Source organism: Phaenicophaeus curvirostris, chromosome 18 (assembly GCF_032191515.1).
Source record: "Phaenicophaeus curvirostris isolate KB17595 chromosome 18, BPBGC_Pcur_1.0, whole genome shotgun sequence".
NCBI lineage: Eukaryota > Metazoa > Chordata > Aves > Cuculiformes > Cuculidae > Phaenicophaeus > Phaenicophaeus curvirostris.
The window spans coordinates 7,281,436-7,303,115 of NC_091409.1; the positions used below are offsets into that span (position 1 = coordinate 7,281,436).

Below are 21,680 nucleotides of genomic sequence, written 5' to 3' on the forward strand. Positions count from 1 at the left end.
CACTTCTCTGTGTATTTTCCCACCTCATTGTGGGGAGGGAAACAGAACGGAGCACAGAAGGGTTTGCAAACATGGGGAAGGGACATCCCCTCTGCTGTCCTGCTGCTGACAAGCGTTCTCCTCACGTCACACTCCATCAGGAGGAAAATGGGCTGCTTGATTATGCATTTAGAGATTATCTGATTAGATCAAGCACCAAACTTTTATGTCTGACTGTTTTGAACAGGGACTTGGTAAACTTGTGGTTTGCAGAAGGAGACTGGAGACCAAGTTACCTTTATTGACCTTTGCCAGGTTCTGTAGAGGTACAAGCGATAGCCAAATGCAGCTGATTTATAACACGCAAGGCTTTGGATCTTGATTTGCACCTAAATGAAAGAGCGTCTCAAAATGACAAACATCCCTGAGGACTAAATACTGCCTCTTAGCTGCACTTCCCAGACACGCATAGCACACACTCATCACTGCAAACCCGTGTCTGCGCAGGACACGCAAACACAGCCCGGAGTCCCATGCCAGGAAAGAGCTGATAAATCACCATCTTTTTTCTCGTATCTTTTTTATTTTCCTATTAAATTCCAGGAGCATCCCTGCTGCTTTGAATCCATTTGGTTCTAGAACACACCTAAAAATAAAAATAAAGGGAGCAGAAGAATAGAATAAGCACGTTCACAAAAGTTTCTGGTCCTTGCACAGTGGGGAAAAGGTTAGAGAAGATAAGGAAGGCACAGAGAGCTGATGGATCAAGTATTTTCTCTTTAGTCCCTATGACCAGTTTACAAGGATGCATTAAAATCCAACCTGCCCATAGATTTGGGACTATGGTGGGTACACAGGGACTATAATTCTAGCACCACTAAAAAGCACCTCCAAAGAGCAACAAAACCAATTGACTTGTTCAGTAAAGCTGGTTACACAGTCCTGGTTTGGTTGCAGAGCACCTGGGAGCAATAAACACAAACAGGACTTTGCATTCATCCGTGTGTCAAATGCTGCACATCGTGTTCTCCCATACTAATTGACAGAAACCAACAGCTCCTCTCCGTTAATGAGAGTGCCCATTACATCTAATTATCTGAGGTTCTGTTCCACATCCTGTTAGGTTTACACTTGGAATACATCTTCCAGAAAAGAGGGGGAAAAGAAAGGAAGAGCAACATAAATCCAATTAAACCCCTAAAGGAGCAAGAATATGGAGAATGTGGGTCACGCCGAGGAAAATGGGTTTTGAGCACTGGGCACGTAATGGTAGGTCACTCGTGGGGTCGTGTAACTGAGGATGTGCCACTCAATACCCAACGACTGGCAAAACACAGTGGCTGATCTCAGCTACTGCCATCCCGTCCTGAAGCACCAAACAGCCAGGAAACTTCTTTGTGCCTTGGGTTCGCCTCCTGGCAGAGACTGCAAGCCCAGCCCAAATTATGCTTGCCAGGGCCCTAAGGTTCTTCTTGCTCTTTCCGTTGGCATGAGAAGATGGGTGGGGAGTCGCTTCAGGTTTCATGTTTAATTAAATTTATTATGTCTTTTAGATTTCTTCAGATGCTTCCTGGCACTACAGCACATTAAGAAAGAATTTGCTTCTTAATTTATTGGGTCATTTGGGTGCCCATGAGACAGAGAAGTTGTGGATGCCCCATCCCTGGAGGTGTTCAAGGCCAGGTTGGGTGAGGCTTGGAGCAACCTGATCCACTGGGAGGTGTCCCTGCCCATGGCAGGGGGGTGGAACTGGATGATCTTCAAGGTCCTTTCCAACCCAAACCATTCCATGAAGCCAAGATTCTGTGACGTTTCAGACAAGGAGTGGTAGGTGACAACAGCGTTGCGTGGGAAGAGGAGAAGAGCAGCACAGTGGCACTAAAGCAGCTTCAATAATCGTCCACTTCCAGGGACTGCAGGAGGAAGTGGCATCTCAGCAGATCACTGCTCTGTCACTATCAAAGAGGGCAGAGCCCATCACTAGAGGCTGACAAGTGTAAGGAAGGTCCAGGGGCTGAGGGACTCGTGGAGAGTCAGTGCAGAGCGTTCAATACAGGCAGAACACAGTCATCCTGGGAGAGGGAGAGGTACAGGAGGTGTGAGAGGAGGCAGAGCATCGTGGCGTCTTGGGGCCACTGCTTCCGAGTCCTGTAGGAGCGGGTTGGACTGGCTAGTGGAGAGCAGGAGTGCAGCGCACAGGGCACCTGAAACGGCACAGGAAAGCAGAACACTGTGGGAGGCAGCTGAAGGCAGAGCGAGCCGATTTACAGCACCTGGCAGGTCTGATGTGTGCGTGACTGCAGCACAAAACCAGCACCAGCCCTTTGAACCCAGAGCAAGAGTTTTCAGGGGCCCTGTATTCTCTAGAGTGCTCCTCAAGGATCTGAAATGATGGCAAAGAAAAGCCAGCTCACGCCATTTGGCAGCCGATGTCAAATTTTTGAAGAGGAATTGTGGTTCAGCTGGAAAATCTGTAAGGACCAACACACCAAATCTGACTGGAAAATACTGTGATCAACCTATCGGCTTCCATTTCTGCTGAGACAGTGAGCACAGAGCAGCCTCTGCTTGCTTTATCCCATAATCTAACTTCCAGAGGATGCTCCTGCCTGGCAGAAGAACACTTCTGCATAACTCCTCTGCTCCTGTCCCCAGAGTAATCATTTGCAACACGTAAAGCCCATTAAACACCTTCTCCAGACTGGCAGGTGCCAGCGAGCTGCTCATCCTCTCTTTCAAGGCTGCAGGGATCTCCATGGAAAGCGTGCTAAAGGAGCTCAGCCTGTGCTCTCCATGCCCCTAAACAAGGGGACCAGAGGTCTTGGAGCTTTCTGCAGCCACAGCTGAGCAGCAACAGGAGGCCCCAGGCTGGCAGGCGCTGACAGTGACATTCAACATGCACTTGAACATCTTTACTCCCTTGGCTCAAGGTGAGCAAACAGAGGACGGGTGCTTTCAGAAGAGATGTATGGTGACTCAGTTGTTGAGGGGGGAATCTCTGCCAACGTGTATGCAAATGATGGATTGCTCCATCTACCCAAATGTCCTTGTTACTCCAAGGAGGAACCAGTCCATCTACTCCATCACTGCGCTTTGTGGTATCTCTCACCACAAAGGTCCTTTAGAGGCTGTTGGATTTAGGGTTGGGATATTAAGTGTTGCTAGAAGAAATTTACCCAGAGTCCCAGAAGAACAGGCCTGAGAGATCCCACCCAGTCCACTGAGTCCATCCTATACTTATGTCTTTCCTCATCTTTGCCAAACCAGTTCTTAAAAGACCTCCAAGGATGGATATGCCACTCCATCCCAGACAGCCCATTCCACTGAGTCACTAATCATTACTGTCTAACCTGCTGCATTTAAGCCTATTACCGCTTGTCCCATCCATTACCAGTTTGCTCCATCTCTTTCTGCAACTGTCTCTTCTGTCTGTGAAGACTACTGAGATGTCCCACCACATGCTCAGCAGCTCCACATTGAGAGTCTAGAGGACAAGTCTTATGAGGAGCCACTGAGGGAACTGGGGTTGTTTAGCCTGGAGACAAGGAAGCTGAGGGAAGACCTTATTGGTCGCTGCAGCTCCCTGAAAGGAGGTTTTAGTGAGGTGGGTATTGGTCTCTCCAACCAAGGAACAAGTGATAGGAGAAGAGAAAATGGCCTCAAGTTGCACCAGGGGAAGTTTGGGTTGGATATTAGGAAAAAATTCCTTACTGAAAGAGGGATGAAGCACTAGAAGAGGCTGTCCAGGACAGTGATGGGGTTCAGAAGATGTATAGATAGAGCGCATTGGGACATGTTTTAAGTAGGCATGTTGTTATTGTGTTGATGATTGAACTGGATGATCTTAGAGGTCTTTTCCAACCTTAACGATTCTGCAGTTCTATGATCCACCTCTTGGACCCCAGCCCAGAGCAAACACACTGACCTTATATGAACTGGCAAGAGGGTCATCTTTTTCTCCATTTGTCTCCAGTCTTCTTCCCCTGTCCATGTGTGCTGGTGTTCCTGTGGTGCCACCTCAACTGGCTCTCTAGTGTGGTCACCTGGTGGGGATGAGAAAAAACTTTAAGAGGAGTCTGCACCTTTGCACAGATAATCTTTAACCTGTCCCAAATACAAGAAGAAAGTGCCAGCTCAAGTTGCCTTTACCCTGCAGTTGTGAAGGTCTGAGCTCACAGAGCTCAGCTTCATCGCTTCTCTCCCTACTCTACCTCTCCTGCGCCTGATGCTAGTTCTCTCTTATCAGATATTTACTCCTGGCTCTGGAGGACACAGAAGTCACAGAGGCTGCCTATAGCAAACAGCTAAATCCTGCTCCTGTAGTGACTCCATGGAAAACGAACTCTGGGGAGCAAAGTTTTACCTGTTTCCGTAAAGAAGCAACTGTCTTCTCCAGTTCAGCCACAAGGGACTCGAGATTCTCTCTGGAGGAAGGGCTTGGAGAAGATGCCTCGGTTCTGGGGTCAGGAATAAAAAGTGAAAGGGATTACGCAAACATCAGCTTCCTGGATGAGACAATCATTCTGCCTTCTCCAACATCAACCTCCAAGTAAGAACCAACAGAAGAGCCCATCTCCCTGATTCAGCTGCCAAGAGATGCCAACCAACCATCCACTCAGTCCTGATGTTTCACTATTAAAGTCAGGCTCTGCACCGAAACGCTTCATGAAATGGAAGTGAAAAGAAGCAGTGATACTACACCTGGGGAAGGCAGGTTTATGCTTGGTAGGGTTTTCTTCTGGGTAGCTGAAGCCAGGAGATCTCTTGCTTCGGAACCGCTGAGATAGAGCCCTGAATTGCCCACGTGTCTGACAGTCTTGGGAAGGGAAGGAAAGGAAAGTCTGAATGAGCACTTGTGATTAGAGTAGAATCATACAGATTGCAGGCAGCACAAGGCAGTGCTGCCCTCCTTTACCATGCATTCTGGACACATCTGTTGTGATAAAAGGGAGGAGGCAACAAAGGTGAGTGACAGGGTATGCATCATGCACGGATTCCCATGTCTCAGCTGGACATCTGCACCCAAACACAGCACGGAGGGACCACAGTTCTGTGGTTTAATAGTAGTTTTACAGACTCCCAAATGAATCTGTAAAGTGCTATGAGGTGGGGATCACCATGCTTATGTCTTGTTTCTGTCTCTCCCCTGGGCATGAACTATTGGCCCTGCCAGAAGCAGAAGCACTCAGCTAGGTGGACCTTGGGCCAGATTCAACTAAAGAAACAGGCTTCCTAGAGTGGTGGTCAATGACCTATGCCCGTCAGTTTTTAAGATGTATTTGGACAATGCCCTTAATGATCTGCTTTAACTTTTGGTCAGCCCTTAAGTGGCCAGGCAGTAGTACTACATGATTGTCACAGGAACCCTCCAACTGAAATATTCTACTCTCTGCATCCATTTGCTGACACATGGTTCTCACGCTGCAGCATGAAACCTGCTCCTGGCATTTCATATAAGAAATGAAAGACCTCAGTGCTCTCTACAACTACCTAAAAGGAAGTTGTGGAGAGGAGGGTGCTGGCCTCTTCTCCCAAGGGACAGGGGACAGGACGAGAGGGAATGGCCTCAAGCTCCACCAGGGGAGGTTTAGGCTGAACATTAGGAAAAAAAATTTCACAGAAAGGGTCATTGGGCACTGGAACAGGCTGCCCAGGGAGGGGGTTGATTCACCTTCCCTGGAGGTGTTTAAGGCACGGGTGGACGAGGTGCTGAGGGACATGGTTTAGTGTTTGATAGGAATGGTTGGACTCAATGATCCGGTGGGTCTCTTCCAACCTGGTGATTCTATGATTCTATGATTCTATAAGCTGATGGCATCTTTCAAATGCCACCCAGAGTGATCCCCGTGTCAGTCAGTGCTAGAGCATCCTTCTTCCTTACCCTCACAACAGTCCTGCCACAAGCGGAGGTCCACGGTGGGAATCTCTTCACAGCCAACCATGCCCTGAGGGTATGATGCCACCCTGAAGACATCTCTCTGGAGCTGCTGGATGTGGTCGCTGTTGTCACAGATGACACGAGCAAGGGACGCCTGTCTGATCTGAGTCAGCTGAGCTGGCGTGAAGACTCCGGGATTCTCATACCAGAATCTGCAGTGGGTTGTAATCACAGCATGAGTCAGGAGTAGGAGAAGAAGATAGGAAGCGAGGCTGGGAGAGGGAGGAGAGTTCCCACACCTCTGTGCGGCAGCACCCACACCACTCAAAAGGAGCTTTTATTCTGCTGTTAGGTAGCTGCAAACACCGACTGCTCTTTTCTGAACCCAAGAACCCCCTGAGCTGTTGGCTGGAGCTGCACAATGCCATCATCTGCAGCTCCAGCCCATGGCAGGGGAAATACAAGGCTCAGCTGTAACAGCTCTGCTGTAACAGGCTGGGACAAAGACAAAAAATGCTCCTGCCCTAAGTGCATTACAAGGCAAAGACATGTCTTATTCATACAAGCAGAAAATAGAAATTAGAAGGAAGGTCCTGCAGGTGTTTTCTAGGATTTTCAGGAGACCTCGGGCACATCCTCAATGAGAAACATTAAATCAGGAAAGGACACACTGACAGTAACAGTGGCAAGTCCTTTTGCAAATGCCCTGGGTAGAGGAGACTCCTCCTTGTATCATAGGACAAATATTTACAGGCTCTGTTCTTCCCCGTAGGGAGCAAATCCCCCCAAAACAGAATATGAAACATTCTGGGTTGACTCCAACGACAATACCTATCTCCATCCCTCAGCCTTCTGAACTGCATCGTTAAGAGACACATCAGTGTCGGTCCAACTCTGGTACCAGGGACAAGATCCTCCACCATCAGCGCTGGAAACAGGTCAATGTTTTTGGTAGTTCCATATAAACTGCAGGATAAAAATATTAAAGAAAAGGAATTTAAAAGACTATGAAAGGGTGGAAATAAAATAAATCTGATTATGTCATAGGAATTTGTATGCAAAGAAGTTAGCCAGACAATATTTATAATGGCCTTATCTAAAAGACAATGGGATAAAGGCTTGCCTTGGAAAAAGGAAGCCAGTGCAGATAGGATGCAGTTTAGCCTCACTGGAAAATAGCTCCAAGGCTCAACCTGCTCCCAGACACCACAGCAGCGCCTGATGACATTCCACTCAGAACCAGACTGATCATTTGGAGAGACCTCATTTGTCTTACCCCGTTCTTAAACCACAGCTATTACCCTATCTTAACATCTGTGAGTAGCAATATCTGGGAAGGTTATTTGATGGGTGTCCTGGGAGGAGCAGAAACTTTTCACTGACAGATCTCCAGTGATTTTGATGCTTCCAAATCCAGGCTACAGTACCTCCTGAGCTTTTCCCTGATCTCCAAGTTCTTTATCTCATTTCTGAGGTCCTCAAACTCCTGTACAGATGAGAGGTTGCAGAAGACCCTGAAGTCATTGTAAGGTGGGATGCCGTGGTCCCGCCCTCTCTGGATGTTGATAGCAGCTAAGTCCAATGAGACAGAGTGTGCCATGGAGAAGAGTTTCTCTGTCAGCTCCATGTTGAGGAGTTCAAAGGGAACCCGCATTTTCCCGGGAACCGCAAACAGCCCACGGAGGAGGGGATCGATCCCACCCTCCTGCGTGATCCTGAAAGGGGAGAAGAAGGCCTTGTGCAGGGGGATGTGGCCTTGGCGGATGGGCTGGAAGGTTTCGTTCAGCCGGTACAGGATGGGGTTGATCAAGGTGTGCCCAAAGCGGAAGGCAGCAGTGGCAAAGGCGTTGAGAATCCCCGCGTTGATGTTGGGGTCGTAGCCTTTGTACTCACCCAGCATCTTCATCCCAGCTTCCCCAAGGATCTTGGGGAGCCACTGGGCATAGGTGATGTGCTGCATCTGGGCACCCACAATCTTCCGTGCCTCGTGATACAGGAGGTCTCCATCCCAGTGGGGATTGAGGACCGACAGCTCTGTGGCAATGCGGTTGTGCTCCCTGAACCAAAGCGTGTGCATGGCCGTGAGACCCAGCTGCTCGTTGGCACGGTGATCTCCTGCCAGGAAGCACGGCACGGGGCTCTCGTTCTCATCTCTCATGCACTCCGTGGGTGGCCCTACAGCAAAAGGAAGGAGATGCTTCCCCGAGCTAGGCACAACTTGCCCTCGCTTCAGCAACCCCTTTTGGCTGCTCAGATCCCGCAGCTCCTGGGATTCCTGCTCTGTGCTGCCATAAACATTGGAAGCATCAATGTAAGATGTCAAGTGGTTGATCTGCTCTCTGGCGTAGACAGAGTTCATCAGCAGGGAGGTCATCCCGCTGCCACACACAGGGCTGGAGCGGACAAAGAACATGCAGCGCCCATTCCTCACGCGGGGGTCGTTGGCGGGGACCGTGATGGAGAAGCACGGCGGGTCGTTGGTGCACACCTCGCTGCAGGGCGCTCCGTCTGAGAAGCGGGACATGCTAATTGCTGCCACCGTCTGGTCCATGTCGTGGTCCAGAAACTGGCCCCACTGCATGAGCATGTGCGTGAACTGGTCATCGGGGGTGATGGTCTCGGTCCCAACCATGGCGGTAGAGACAAGGCGGGGTAGAGGAAGGGGCAGGTCCCTGGCATCTTCTGCCAAGGAAAATCCCCGAGGGAGGTTAAACCCATTCTGGTAGGCGGGTTTGAGGAGCCTCTGGAAGGCTGTGAGAGACGCACCCCACATCGGGTGCTGGAGGTTGTTGCAAGAGCCATCGTGGGTCCTGTACTTCTTGTGGAAGCAGATATCTGAGCAGTTTGGGGTGCGGCGGTGGGCAGAGCAGCCCGACAGGTTGGCGATCATGTTCAGGTAGTGAGGGGACACCAAGTCATTGTACCGATAGCCTGCAAAGGTAAAGCACCAGGTCAGACCATGGTCACTGTACCCACCTGGTTCTTACCATCTCATGTCAGGGCATTGCATGAAACCCACTGCTGGGATTGTCCAGGTGGGCACGGGAAGGCCAAGTCTCTGATAATGATGTTGCAATGTAACTTATGGAATGTTAAATCAAGCATGGCATTATATCAGAGAAGAAAAGAGGTGGAAAAGAGTTGAGTATAAACTGTGTGGAGGTGGCAACCAGAAATGTTGCAACTGACAGGCAAACCAAACTGTGGGGGTGGCCTTGGTCTCCATCCTAGGGTTATTTCACATCTCTCTGGGTTATTAGTGTGACCTTGAGAACCATTGACCATTCAAACCCTTCATGATGAGGAGCAGAGAAGCCGTGGGTGACTGTGAGGGCGTCACACCACGTGAAAGCGCTGAATAATGCTGCGCTGTGCGGATGCTGACAGGGCAACGAGGAGCAGAGGCTGACAGCCTGACCAGCCCAGACAAGACCTACAGCCTGAGGTGCCTGGCACACATCCAGGCAGGCAAAAATATTGATGGGACCTAAACGTACATGCCTACTACACGGTGACTCCCACATATAGGTAGGGCATGGGAATCCCTGTTGTGTATAAAGAAGATCCCAGCCAGCAAGTTTTGGAGTCCAGCTGGTGGATACTTGGACCCCACTGGGTATTTTTGGTGTCTTATTGCTTTGTTGCTTGCCACCCTGCCTTAATAGAAGGAATCTGAGTGGCTGGAACCCTTCTGAGTTTGTAGCTAAGAGGTCAAAGTAGCAGAGAGAGAGAAGAATGACAACCCCCACTCTCTGTTACAGCACCAAAACACTTCAGAGTTTCAATATTTTTCTACACTTGGAGTGTAGGAAACACCTCTGACTGTGCTGCTGAGGGACTGAACCTTGGATTAACAAAGTTGCTCCTGTGCAAATGGCTAAATAGTTTTAAAAAATAGGGCTTTTATAGCCATTCAACAGATCATTAGGAAAATGGGAAACTGAATCTCTTCCTGAGCACTGGGGTGGTAGAGGAACCTCAAAAAATCCATGAGATGTAAGTAAGCATTGCGACCCAGACAACACATTCCTTAACATACTCAAATTTGCAGTTTTTAAACCTTCTGGATGTCTACACGTTGTTGCTTTCATTTAATCTTATGCACGGAGAAGGGAAATAAAATCTCTCCTACCTGTGACATTCATGTCCACAATTAGACCTTGTTGCACGTGTTCCTGAATCAGCTGCAAGGTCCTTTCAAAGATCTCACCTGCCCTGGCAGTTTCAAGGGTGTAGGGGTCCCGGGGGTAACGGAAGAGAGCCAGCAAGTCATTGGGCGTCTTAGGGCGCCTATTTCAAGGAGTTAGAAGTGATGTTAAAGAAGTTATTATAAACAGACTCTGTTTAGAGCAAAGAGACCCCACAGGCAGCAGGAGGCAGGCTCTTAAGCTTGGTTTGGTGCTTGACCCCCAAAAATAGTGTGTAAGACTGATGCAGCTTGCCTGCATATTGCAGATGATTAAAGAAAGAATATTTATCCCTAGGAAAATAGATACACTTAATTTCCCCGGCATCTCTGGGTTTTTTTTCTGCAATAATAATTTCTTTTTCACTTTTCAGCTGCTGAAACCCAGAGGTTTTGGGCTTACTACAAACTATCTATCTTTTTAATAAACACATATATTGCTGTGGAACAGGAGGGAATTACCATGCACTCAAGAAGTCATTTTTCATTGAGGAAATGGTTAGAATTATTAAATTATTGTTTCTGTTCACCCTAAACAAAGTCAGTTGCATTTATAAAATGTCTACGCTGGTTATTTTCTTTCCAATGTGCTGTCTCAGGAGCCAACTCCAGCTGACAAAACATATGTAGCAGTTAGAAGTGACATGAGAGGTGATATTAATCTATTAGGTTTTTCCAGAATCCCCAATGCCTGTTGTGAAGCTCTATCACATCTTTACACCTAGATGGTGCAACTTCATTCTCCAATACCCAAACCAACAACACCGTAGCTTTCATTTGCAGATTGTCAACAATAAAATGAGATTTGAGAACCACATCATGGAATCATAGAATAGTTTGGATTGGAAGGGACCTTAAAGCCCATCCAGTTCCACCCACTGCCACAGGGACACCTCTCACTGGATCTGGTTGCTCCAAGCCCCATCCAACCTGGCCTTGAACACCCTCAGGGAAGGGGCAGCCACCACTGCTCTGAGCAGAAAAAAACTTTGATAAAGTTTTTTTTTTATTGTTGTTTTTTACCTCTTTTCTGCTTTAAGTCTCAGATTGTGGCATTCCATGCACTTACTTGCTAAACAGCTCAGTGCGTGTTGAATTGATGGCGTGGTCCACGCTGCTGATGGCTTCCCGTATCGACGTGGCTACAAATGTGTCTCCACTCCGACCAACATTCGTGGCTTCCCAAAGCAGAAAGGAAGAACACAAAATTCTAGATTTACTTTGATATCAATTTGTCATCCAAGCTCAAGAAAATTTGTGTACTGGTACAAGCCCCAAAGGAACCCAACGGCAGGTCAAACTCTGTTTCCATTTGTAACATGAAACTTCTTTGTTTTAAAAAACAGATATTCTGAAGAAGAACCATAGGATCATAAAATCATAGAATGGTTTGGGTTGGAAGGAACTATGAAGATTATCTGGTCCAACTGCCGGCAGGAGAAAGGACATCTTAACCAGAGCAGGTTGCTCAGAGCCCCATCCAATCTGACAATGAAAGTTTCCAGAGATAGGGCCTTCACTACTTCCATGGGGTTAATTAAGAAATGAATAGGTTAATTAAGAAATTAACTGCCTGAAAAAGCAGATTACTTTTTCAAGAGACGGCTGTGGAACACAGAATTTGCTCCTCTACACCTTGGCAAATAAATGCCTGCTTTGGTTGGTGGTTAAACTGGAAAACGGAAAAAAAAACCTTTGTATTTGTGGAATGCTAATAATCCATTTCATATTTAGCGTTAACACATTCGATACATCATAGAATTGCTTGGCTGGACAAAACCTTCAAGATCATTAAGTTTTACCATACCTGTTCACTAGTAAACCCTGAGCACCATTTGAAAACAAAAAAGAAAACTGCTGTTTGAACACCTTGAGAAGCAAACACACAAATTCTTAAAAACTACTATAGAATGTGTTTTTAAGCTAGGGCCTTTGTCATATCTGAACAAACCAGCTCTCACTTGTCTACCAGCGTCCACAACAGCCAGCTTGAAAACAAGATACCAATCAGGAATAAATCATAGGAATTATCTTAGGAATAATTTCAGCAATAATTCATCTTAGGAATAATTTCAAACAATAAAGACAATTTCAACCAATAAAGATATTTCAGACTATTGTCAGCTCCTTTCATATCATCCCTGTCGAGAAATGATATTAAATGCACCTAACAAGCTGCTCACTATTCATGGTGGCTACTCCTGCGTGCTTGAGGAGTCGGCTTCTACTTAAATTTCTAACCTTAATGTTTGCCTTGGATTTTTTCCCACGTCAGTTCTCCTTCACCCTCCAAGAAGCACAATCTCCACTCTTGACCTCTGGTTTGATGAGCAGAGGAGTGCTGCCGCTCTTTATTCATTACAGCTCCCCTAATGCACGGAGCAGCAGCCTGAAAACCAGCGCCTGATTTCCCAGCCCCAAGGGATGGAGCAAACACTTAAAACTCTCTGTTTGCAGCGACAATGTTGTCCTCCTTCTCCCGCCCCTGGCGTGCGAGGTTACGGTCAGGCGGTGACTTCCGAGCGTGTTGGCACATTTTAATAAGTTTCTCCCTCCCAGCAGAGGCAGGAACTACACATGCTGACAGCTCAGCTTGCAGGAGGAGCTTTACCACACCACCTTTGGCTTTGCAGGGAGAAGTTGCAGCTCAGCTGAGAAAACAGTGAGGAGCAGCTGGGCTAACACAACTGAGCGTCTCCGACCCTGCCCGTGAGGGACCTGCCTGCAAAGAAGCTAAAGAATTAACGGAGTTGTCCATTTCAGGTGTAAGATTCAACACCCAGTGGCCCCTTTCATATAAAAGTGAGAGAGGATGCCAGAGAACCACAGGAGACACCTTACCAGTGATGGTGAGCTGCATAGCGCTGGAGGTAAAGCCAAAAGGGTTTCTTGCTATGCACTCGTATCTGCCCTGGTCAGCCACTCCGAGGTCTTGAATGGAAAGGGTCCCATCTTGGCTTAGGTGGAACTTGCCGCTCTCTGTGATCTGGATACCCTCCTGTAGCACCACCAAAAGATAGAAAACATGTTGGTGTCTGGAAAGCTTCTCTTCATCGAAGCCTTGTGTCCATGCAGCAAACCTGCAGATGGATGCGATGAACTAATGTGGCCACCAGATGTTAGTATTGCTCTTCCAGAGAAAGCAGAAAGCCATCTAAGGACATCTGCTCCTGGTGAACCCACTGTGAGGAGGTCCTTGCTCCGCTCCTTCACCCTGGTCTGCTTCCAGGCACTCACTGCAGGGTACAGACACCCCACCTGTTTCTCTGCACTTCCAGCAGACAGGCTGGCTGGAGCGAGTGCTGTGCCTTGATGCTGCCACAGAAGTTTCATGGCACATAAATACATCTAAATGTCTTCAATTAGGGGACAACCTGAGACCAACAGATTTTTGCTGGCCTTGAGCTGCAGGTACCAGCTTTGGCTGGCTCTGTGCAGCATTGCTTATCAAAATGCTGTGAGCAGGAACTTGCTCAAAACCCACCTCTCAAACTGGCTGGTGCAAAAGTGGCTTCAGGTTTTACTTTTTTATTCGCCTGTTCCTTGACATCGCCCTTTTTGCCTCTCTGCCCCAGTCTAACGCTGACTGTGCTGCCCTCCTCTTCTGTTGCCACTGCTGGCTGGAGCCCAAGGCAAGCTGCAAAGTCAGCTCCCATAAGACCTCTGCAAGATATTTAAGGCTCAAGCACATTCCCCTCTGATCTGTTCAGTGCCTGACAGCACTCGTAGGCAGGACAGGGCACAGGGAAGATCACAGGTGCTGTGCTGTGGCACAGCAGGAAAAAGCCTGAAGAGCTTCATCTCATGAACTCTTAAAAAGAGCAGCCAGGCTGCAGCGTGATTGTGAGGGATCATGGTTTTGCCCCATCAAAGCTGGAGCCAACCAGCATCAAAGAATCATAGAATCATGGAGTCATAGAATGGTTTGGGTTGGAAGGGACTTCAAAGCCCATCCAGTTTCAAGCCTCCTGCCCTGGGCAGAGACACCTCCCACTGGATCCAGTTGCTCAAAGCCCCCTCCAGCCTGGCCTTGAACACCTCCAGGGATGGGGCATCAATGACTTCTCTGGACAATCAGTTCCATCATTGAGTTGCACTAGAGGGAATCCTGTAAATAAGGAAAAAGTCCTTTGAAAAAAAGTCAGTTTTCAGTTTTTTCCAGGAACAGCTAACAAAGTGTTTGTAACACCCTGGAAGGTCACTGGCTTCAAGTTACTCTTTGGGAAGGAAGAGCAAGAGAAGACGGGAATGTGTGTTGCAAGTCCTTGAGCCTGAGAAACAGCAACATATTTTTAGACCATTAAAAAACTCAAAGCAGTGGAAACGTTGGTCCTTAAATTTTCATCAAGCACAATTTCTTCCACATGTATTGCACAAATTGATTAAACCGGTTGAGCTGGGAGAGGTGTTTAACAAGCGTGTTGCTTAATGCCCCCGTGGAGAAGCCATCCTGCTTCCCGGAGCCTGCCAAGCACACGATAACATCTCTTACTTTGACCCAGGTGATGGTGGGACGTGGATCTCCTTGGGCAGCGCAAGTAATGGAAACGTCCTGGCCTGTCTCAGCCACCACATCTTTTGGGGGATGAAGGAACACGGGTATCACTGTGCAACACACGGAAAAAGGTCATGAGTGCCAGAAACGCATCGAGGAAAACAGAGAAATCTGCATGTAGAACATCTCAGCAGGAGCAAACCAGAGCTGCTGGGCTCTTCCTGCTGTTGCAAAGGCTCTTCAAAGGGGTGTCAGTTCACCCATGCTCTCTGTCTCTCTATCAAGTCCTCAGTAATTTACATTCATTATTTTCTGCTCTGTGTGGCTCTCCTTGCGGCAATCGCATAGGAATGTGTTGGGTTCTCTGCCATTTAAACTTATTAATTCAAAGGCTATCTAGAAAAGATGCCCTAGCTGAAAACAAGGATTGTGATTTACTCAAGAATTATGGGATAAAGCTCTCTGGCAAGTGCTAGGTAAGATTAAATAATTGCATTGATCTTGCTGGTCTTAAAATATTCTGTGAATTCTGTGCTTGAAGCATCACTAATTTTACATTTCTAGAGAGTTTCCTTCCCTCTGTCCACCATTAATAAAACTCTGCTGAGCTGGTGAACAAGCAGGGATGTTTGCTTATTTATAACAATCATTTATATGGGAACAAAACAGAAAGGAAAATCATGCAAGCATTCCTGTGTGACTTGTGTTTCGCAGCGGCTGGATTTTAGAATACCTAAATTTAGGTTGAACCTTTGACCTGACAGCTGATGTTTAAGACAAGCGTATTTGGAGCCAGAGTTAAATTTTCCTGAGAAGAAATCTGGTTTTTTAGCAGAATATTTCATTTAAAAAGGAGTCTTAATATTCATTCCACAGGAAAGGCAAAATTTAAAAATAGTAATAAAAAAGGAGATTGCTAAAAATTTAATTAAAACCTTTTTTTGTAAATTCTCTGACAAAAATAGTTTGTTTCCTTTACCAAAGTAATTTCCTTAGTAACAACTCCCAAACCCATTAAAGGGTCTCATTTTTCATTCCAATTGGCCAGATGTCTGAGCTCATCTGATGGGCTTTAAAGCTCATTTCTGATCACATAACCCTGCCCCAAGCGTTTATTCGTGTGGATGCCAACCAACACCACCCCATTCCCTGGCCACACCAGACTGGTTTCATTCCCACGGTTATGCATTTTCTAGACTATTAGACAAATTTTCAAGGAAAACCAAAGCGGCATCTTCCAATTTATAAAACTTGGCACTCTGGAAACCTCTTCAAGGTTTCCCACCAACTGATGGAGCTCTCACGGCCAGATGTCTGCTCCTAAGGGAAAGCAAAACCACATCCCGCAGGGACCAGAGCAATACCCCACCTTGTCAGCCAGTGTGATATTGACCATAACCTTAAATTAGTGACACCACTCACTCCCCACAGCCTCACCAGCTTACCTCGTGGCGTCACCGACAGCTGTACTGGGAGGGTCTTCACTCCGATGGCACTGATGGCATGGCACTCGTATTGGCCTTGGTCATGCAAAGCTACCCTCATTACCCTCAGGGTACCCGTGGAGAGGATGCTGTGCCTCCGGTCACTCGGCAAAGGCCCACCTGGTCAAACAAGCAGCGTCATTTGGTGTCTATGAGCTTTCTCTTCCCATCACTGGAGGGATCTGCATGGCAGTTAAAAATTTCCTTTCCTTCCCAATGTGACATCAGCCACCCTGAAATACCATCTTCATCTTGCAAAGCGAGGAACAAGACAGATGCTGCTCTTCCCACACCCCAGATCATGACTGAGTTCTCTCATCTAAGCACGTGCAAAGGAGCTGGTACCCACCCTTCCTCTTTCCTCATGATCCTTTTCGTGGTGCAAACTGCATATTTACTGACACCTGATGGTGAGCAAATCTAGGTGCACTTAGCCAAACTGGCTGTTTCATCAAATAAATGGAAACATGTAGTGTCGTCCTTTTTAATTTGGTATTTTGAGTTTCGTTGGTTTGGAAACTGCATTTTTTCAATATCTTCTCTATTTAAGGAGAAAAGTTCAAAATTCAAATGCTTTACCAATTGTTATAACTTCTCAGTTTAGTAACAATTAAATTTATTACTGTCCCATTTTCCTCCTAATAAGGGCTCTATTTATTCATCCCAAATACCAAAAGGAATCTGAATCCTCCCACACTGTCAAAAGAGGCTTTGAGAATGAGTGATGCTCCATGACTTCTCCTCCTCTTGTCTTCCTCTTAGCATACCCTCTGTGAAATCACTGTAAAGCCTGGCTGATCTCTGGGTTGCAGAGTGACCTGGCAAACCTGGTTACAAAGCAGCTATAAACCTTAATTCTTGCCACTGTGCACCTTCCTACATTTCTGAGAGGTATCTTCTGAAATCTGGGCAGTGGAGAAAAACAGGTTAAAAAAGATGGAGAATGCGCTGGTAGAGGAGAATTTCAGCTGGTTCTTCTAAACTCCACATCAAGGCTATTGCTGTGGAGGCTGGAATACAATAGCCATGAATTCTCCACAGCACTAAACCATTAATTATGGCTTGTGAAGCATAAGGAAAAGTTGGAGGCCCTCTAGGCCAAGTGTTATTGGCTTCCATCCCAGAAAGTGTTGGATGGGATCAGTTCAGTGGAGCCAGCGCTAACAATCATCTGGGACTTTAAAAGTTCACCACCACCTGTTGGTCCAAAGTGGTTTTTCCTAAGTTAAAAGAAATCTCAGAGGAGTGTTAGTTTGGGACTGTCTATTCCAAAAGGAGCAAATCAATGACAGTGACAGGGAGTTGGAACATGGTGATACCCATTGACTTGGGGTGGCCAGAGTCTGCCTTTTCAAATGAGATAGGAAGCCTCTGCAGGAAGAAGTTCGAGGTTTTCCATGGATTTCATGCTGAAGGAAAATTGGACATTCCTTCCATCATGATGATTTAGTGTGTCAAAGACCTAGGAGGCTACGCTCCCTCCTCAGTGCTTAACATCACCCTTGGAGATGTACCTCATGCGTTCCTGCATGACTAGGTCTGTGCTGATCATCACGTGCCCTGTGTCACCGCTGCATCACGCTGGACCAGCAGCTCAGCTCTTCTCACCCACATCTCATGGGTGGTAGCACAAAAGAGAAAAAAAAATATGTCAAGTGAGGCAGTACCTGCCCTCGTCCAGGTAATCACAGGTGGAGGGTGACCCTCAGCAGTGCAGGGGAAATCCACGCTTTGTCCCTCAGTTACTGTCTGATCAGTGGGGATGAGGAGAAACCTGGGAGAATCTGGAAGGGAAAGGAATGACTGAGCAGCATGAAAAATCCATGCAGAAAGCACAGGGTAATTCTTGGTTCATGGGAGCAGAAACAGTCACAGGGCTTAAATGCACCTTCCAGCTGAGCATGGCATCCCAGAAATGTCATAGAATCACAGAGTCATTTGGTTGGAAAAGATCTTTGAGTTCATCAAGTCCAAGTGTATCTGTCCACTACTCAACCAGACCACCCCTGAACACCTCAAAGTCATCATCCTGGAACTCCTCACCTTGCACTATGATCCTTGCAGTCGCCTGGATGGACCCCTCAGTGTTGCTGGCGTTGCAGTTGTACTGCCCCTGGTCCGAGAAGGTGACATTCTGAATGAAGAGTCCTCCAGAGCTGGTGATAGCGAAACGGGAATCCTGCGGTAAAGGAGAGCCCGTGCCAAGGGTCCAGCTGATGCGAGGGTGGGGGTGCCCAGAGACCCCGCACTCCAAGGTGACGCTTTCCCCAATCAGCACTTCAGTGTTCTGTGGCTGGATCACAAAAGTGGGCTTGGCTGGAAGGAAACGAGTGCTTCAGAAACCAGAACCAGTTTCAAGTTTAAATCACTTGGACTCCTCATGCAGCCCAGCTAGCAGTCACCCGGCTCTTCCTTGACCTCCAAATCCTTGCTGTGTGATTCCCCCAGAGCTATTTCTTCTTAGCATCTCTTCCCTCCCAGTCACCTAGTGCTGGAGCATTTCTACTCCTGGGTCCCCTTCATCCTTGATGCCTCTGTGCTGCAGAATTCATCCAGCCTCCAACTCCCTCCCTAGCTCCAAATTACCTCCAGTCTTTAAATTCCAGTTCCTCACTCCCATGAAGGAACCCCCTAAAGCTCAGACCATGCTACACTGGTACCCACCCTCTTCCCCAGCACAGCAAGAATATCTTGGATGTACAAAGCAGAGACTGAGTCTGACTTAGCTCCACTCCCAGCCCCAACCCAAACTGGGTCTTTTAAGGGGTGCAACAAGGCTCACTTACATGGGGTGTCGAAATAGCGCAGCACAACTTCTTGTGTCTTGACCTCCCCAGCTATGTTCTTGGCCATGCACTGGTAGATGCCTTTGTCTGACTCCTTCGTATTCTGGATCATCAAGGTACCATCTTGCAACAGGTTCAGGCGATTGTCATCTTTCATATCAATCTCATTACTGAAAAACAGCCAGAAGCAGGTAAAATCCAAGAGGAGTAAAGGCTGGTGGTCTGACCCTGAGCTGATGGGGCTTTGCATGCAGTGCAATAAGTTGATGTTTCTTGCAGCTATTCTGAGACTTCATGAAATTTATAGAAAGAGTTATGATTTGCAGCACTGAACTTCAGCTCCAGCTCTGATTTACTCTCTGGGTGAGCTACTTTTTTCTCTCACCACTGATTACATACGACATTTATAGCCCACGAGGAGAGCATGCTGTTCCCATGCAATAGCATCGTTGTTATTGTCAGGGCATCTAGGCCCAGAAACCTTGTTCTCATTATTTCCTAAGTGCAAATATGATAATGAATTAGTATTGTTATTGTATGCAGCCATTTCTATTCACACAGGCTCAAAAATCTCAGGGGGGCAAAAAGCTCTGAGTAATTCACCATGGGATCCCAACACATCTAGGACTCCAATCCAACCTGAGAGCTGTGAAATATCTTCCTTCTTTCTATAATGACCTGTGACTGCTGGATCCCTGCCTGCGGTCTCACTGCTGCATCCCATTTGTCCCAGCACCAAGGAATCTTGGATGGCTGCAGATGATTGAAAAGGGAGAAGGGACCTCGCTTCTCCAAAGACAAAGGCTGAATCCACTATGCAAACTAAAATGCTTGCTGAGCATTTATTTAATTCCCCTGATGCCTCCCCACATCTCGTTTGTGGAACGTTTATTATCATTACCCCTCTTACAATGCTATCTTTGGGAGCCTGCCAGCAGTTCCCTAACAAAACCTTCTTCCAGGGGGACTTAACTCAGCCATAAACTCTTGTGTGGCGCTGAAACCCTGTCTGGTAGGGAGGCAGCTGAAGACACATACATTGATCATTTTTATTAATAACCAAGCCCTACTCAGGCTCCCACAGACAAGAAGCTGGTAAAGCAGTAGAGTAACTTCACTTCCACCGTGGGCAACGGCTTAAGCACCGAATATTTTATCACATAGCATTTCCCAGGAACACTTTGGCATCGAGCATAGCCATATATTTTTGCAACATTGCTGTATGGAATGATAATCTATGCCCTGCTCTGCAAAGTCTCTCTTGCAGTGGAGCACAGTGGCTTTTCCCTTTGAAAAAAAAGCCATTCTCACAGCATGTGAGGCCTTCAGCGAGCAAAACCTCGAGATGAGAAGCATTTCAGCAGTTAATAAATGGCAAGCATGGTGGCTTAGAGCAACATGAAATACTAATGCTATTTTTTTCCTGATCAAAAGACAATTGCTTTCAGCCTGCAGAGTGTGTTTATGGGAAAGTTATAAGTTCTTGGAATGCAGATGAAACATTTCAAATGCAGATAAAAACATCACTTGGATGACGTGGTCACCAGAGAATGCTATTAAAAGGAAGGTAAATACAACCCCTGGAATACCCATTTATCTTTTTTTTTATGTTGCGTGAAATAGCTTCTGTAATTCTAGGCAGTCACTGAAGAGCTTGGTGCTTGGAAACCTTTGCTACCCCGGGGCTCATTGCATGCGACTTACTTGTTGTGCAGCCAGATAATCGCAGGCTTTGGGTTGCCTTCTGCCCTGCAGGTGAAATAAACCGTGTTTCCCAAGAGGACGTCGACATCGTGGGGTTCTGAGGTTATACGAGGCCTCTCTGCAAAAGACAATTTTAACACGACCCAGTGTAGAGTAGCACAAACCCACCTACAGGTGTGACACAAACACCCCAGCAATCCCTGAGCAAGCAGGCACCAGCAGAGCCCTAGGCACAAGACCATCCCCTCAGAGCACCCGGCATCAGCAAAACTATCAGGGAGGGAACAGCATCGTTCATCTGAGCCTGGTAAAGCCCTGGAGAATCCAAGTGGCTGTTCCTATTGTGAGTATGTTGGGTAGTGGATCAGCTCCTGCACATGCCCAGGCAGCACTGAGAAAGATCAGAGCTGGCTGTACACTGGTTTGCTATAGCTGCCCCAAGAGTTGATCCCTGTCTCCTCCAAAACAAGTGAAGAAGGCAGGGGCATCCTAACTTGGGTTGTTTTCCTGCCTCTGGCAGCCCCCTGCTCCATCTGAACAGTTCTCTGCAAGCTACACAGCACCAACTCTCTGTAAAACACACCACACTTCCCTTCCATAGAATCATAGAATCACCAGGTTGGAAAAGACCCATCGGATCATTGAGTCCAACCATAACAGGGTTTCAACAGGGTTTCATTCATTATGTCCCTAATTCATCCTCTGACCCCTATTCAACCAAGCCTTTCACCACGTGCTTCAACTTTAAGGCGTGCCCAAGCACTAAGCAAGTTAAACAAGCAAGTTAAACACGAAAAGGGTGTGCTAAAGCAGCAAGGAATTTATGTACATGGTCTTGATTCAGCAGAATACTTACCCATCAGGAGTAATCCAGTAAAACCAGCTGGATTATTCCTAAGGTTGAGAACCTGACACCTTTTCCAGTGAAAGACCTGTGCTCTTACTCCTTAGAGTGCAAGCTCACGGCTCAGCAACTGGGCTCCACGATGCCAGTGCCAGACCAAACCCACCACAGCCACAAGGTACAAAATGCTGCTCCTGGGCAGGTTTGCTCTGCTGGCTCACATCTGCTAAACAGCGATGGGTTAACTTGATGCCAGCAGGCTTCATACCTACTCAGATATCAGCTGCCTGCATCGTTAGAGCTTTATGCTGAATTATGCATGGT

The 21,680-nt window shown here is 47.2% G+C and overlaps 1 protein-coding gene across 1 annotated transcript in view; it reads right to left on the minus strand.

The window, feature by feature from the left end:
• Window positions 1-1,133: 1,133 nt before the first annotated feature.
• LOC138728377 (peroxidasin-like) overlaps window positions 1,134-21,680 on the minus strand; it is a 40,994-nt gene continuing 20,447 nt past the window's right edge. Inside the window, exons 8-23 of the mRNA XM_069871683.1 lie at window positions 20,513-20,630; window positions 18,809-18,978; window positions 18,066-18,338; window positions 17,690-17,806; window positions 15,984-16,142; window positions 14,536-14,648; window positions 12,885-13,041; window positions 11,113-11,221; window positions 9,990-10,147; window positions 7,285-8,788; window positions 6,689-6,823; window positions 5,861-6,069; window positions 4,681-4,795; window positions 4,343-4,436; window positions 3,905-4,022; window positions 1,134-2,183 (exon numbers count right to left, since the gene is read on the minus strand). Of these exons, the coding sequence (XP_069727784.1) occupies window positions 3,927-4,022; window positions 4,343-4,436; window positions 4,681-4,795; window positions 5,861-6,069; window positions 6,689-6,823; window positions 7,285-8,788; window positions 9,990-10,147; window positions 11,113-11,221; window positions 12,885-13,041; window positions 14,536-14,648; window positions 15,984-16,142; window positions 17,690-17,806; window positions 18,066-18,338; window positions 18,809-18,978; window positions 20,513-20,630 (3,527 nt within the window). The 3' untranslated portion in view covers window positions 1,134-2,183; window positions 3,905-3,926. The remainder of the gene's footprint in view (window positions 2,184-3,904; window positions 4,023-4,342; window positions 4,437-4,680; window positions 4,796-5,860; window positions 6,070-6,688; window positions 6,824-7,284; window positions 8,789-9,989; window positions 10,148-11,112; window positions 11,222-12,884; window positions 13,042-14,535; window positions 14,649-15,983; window positions 16,143-17,689; window positions 17,807-18,065; window positions 18,339-18,808; window positions 18,979-20,512; window positions 20,631-21,680) is intronic.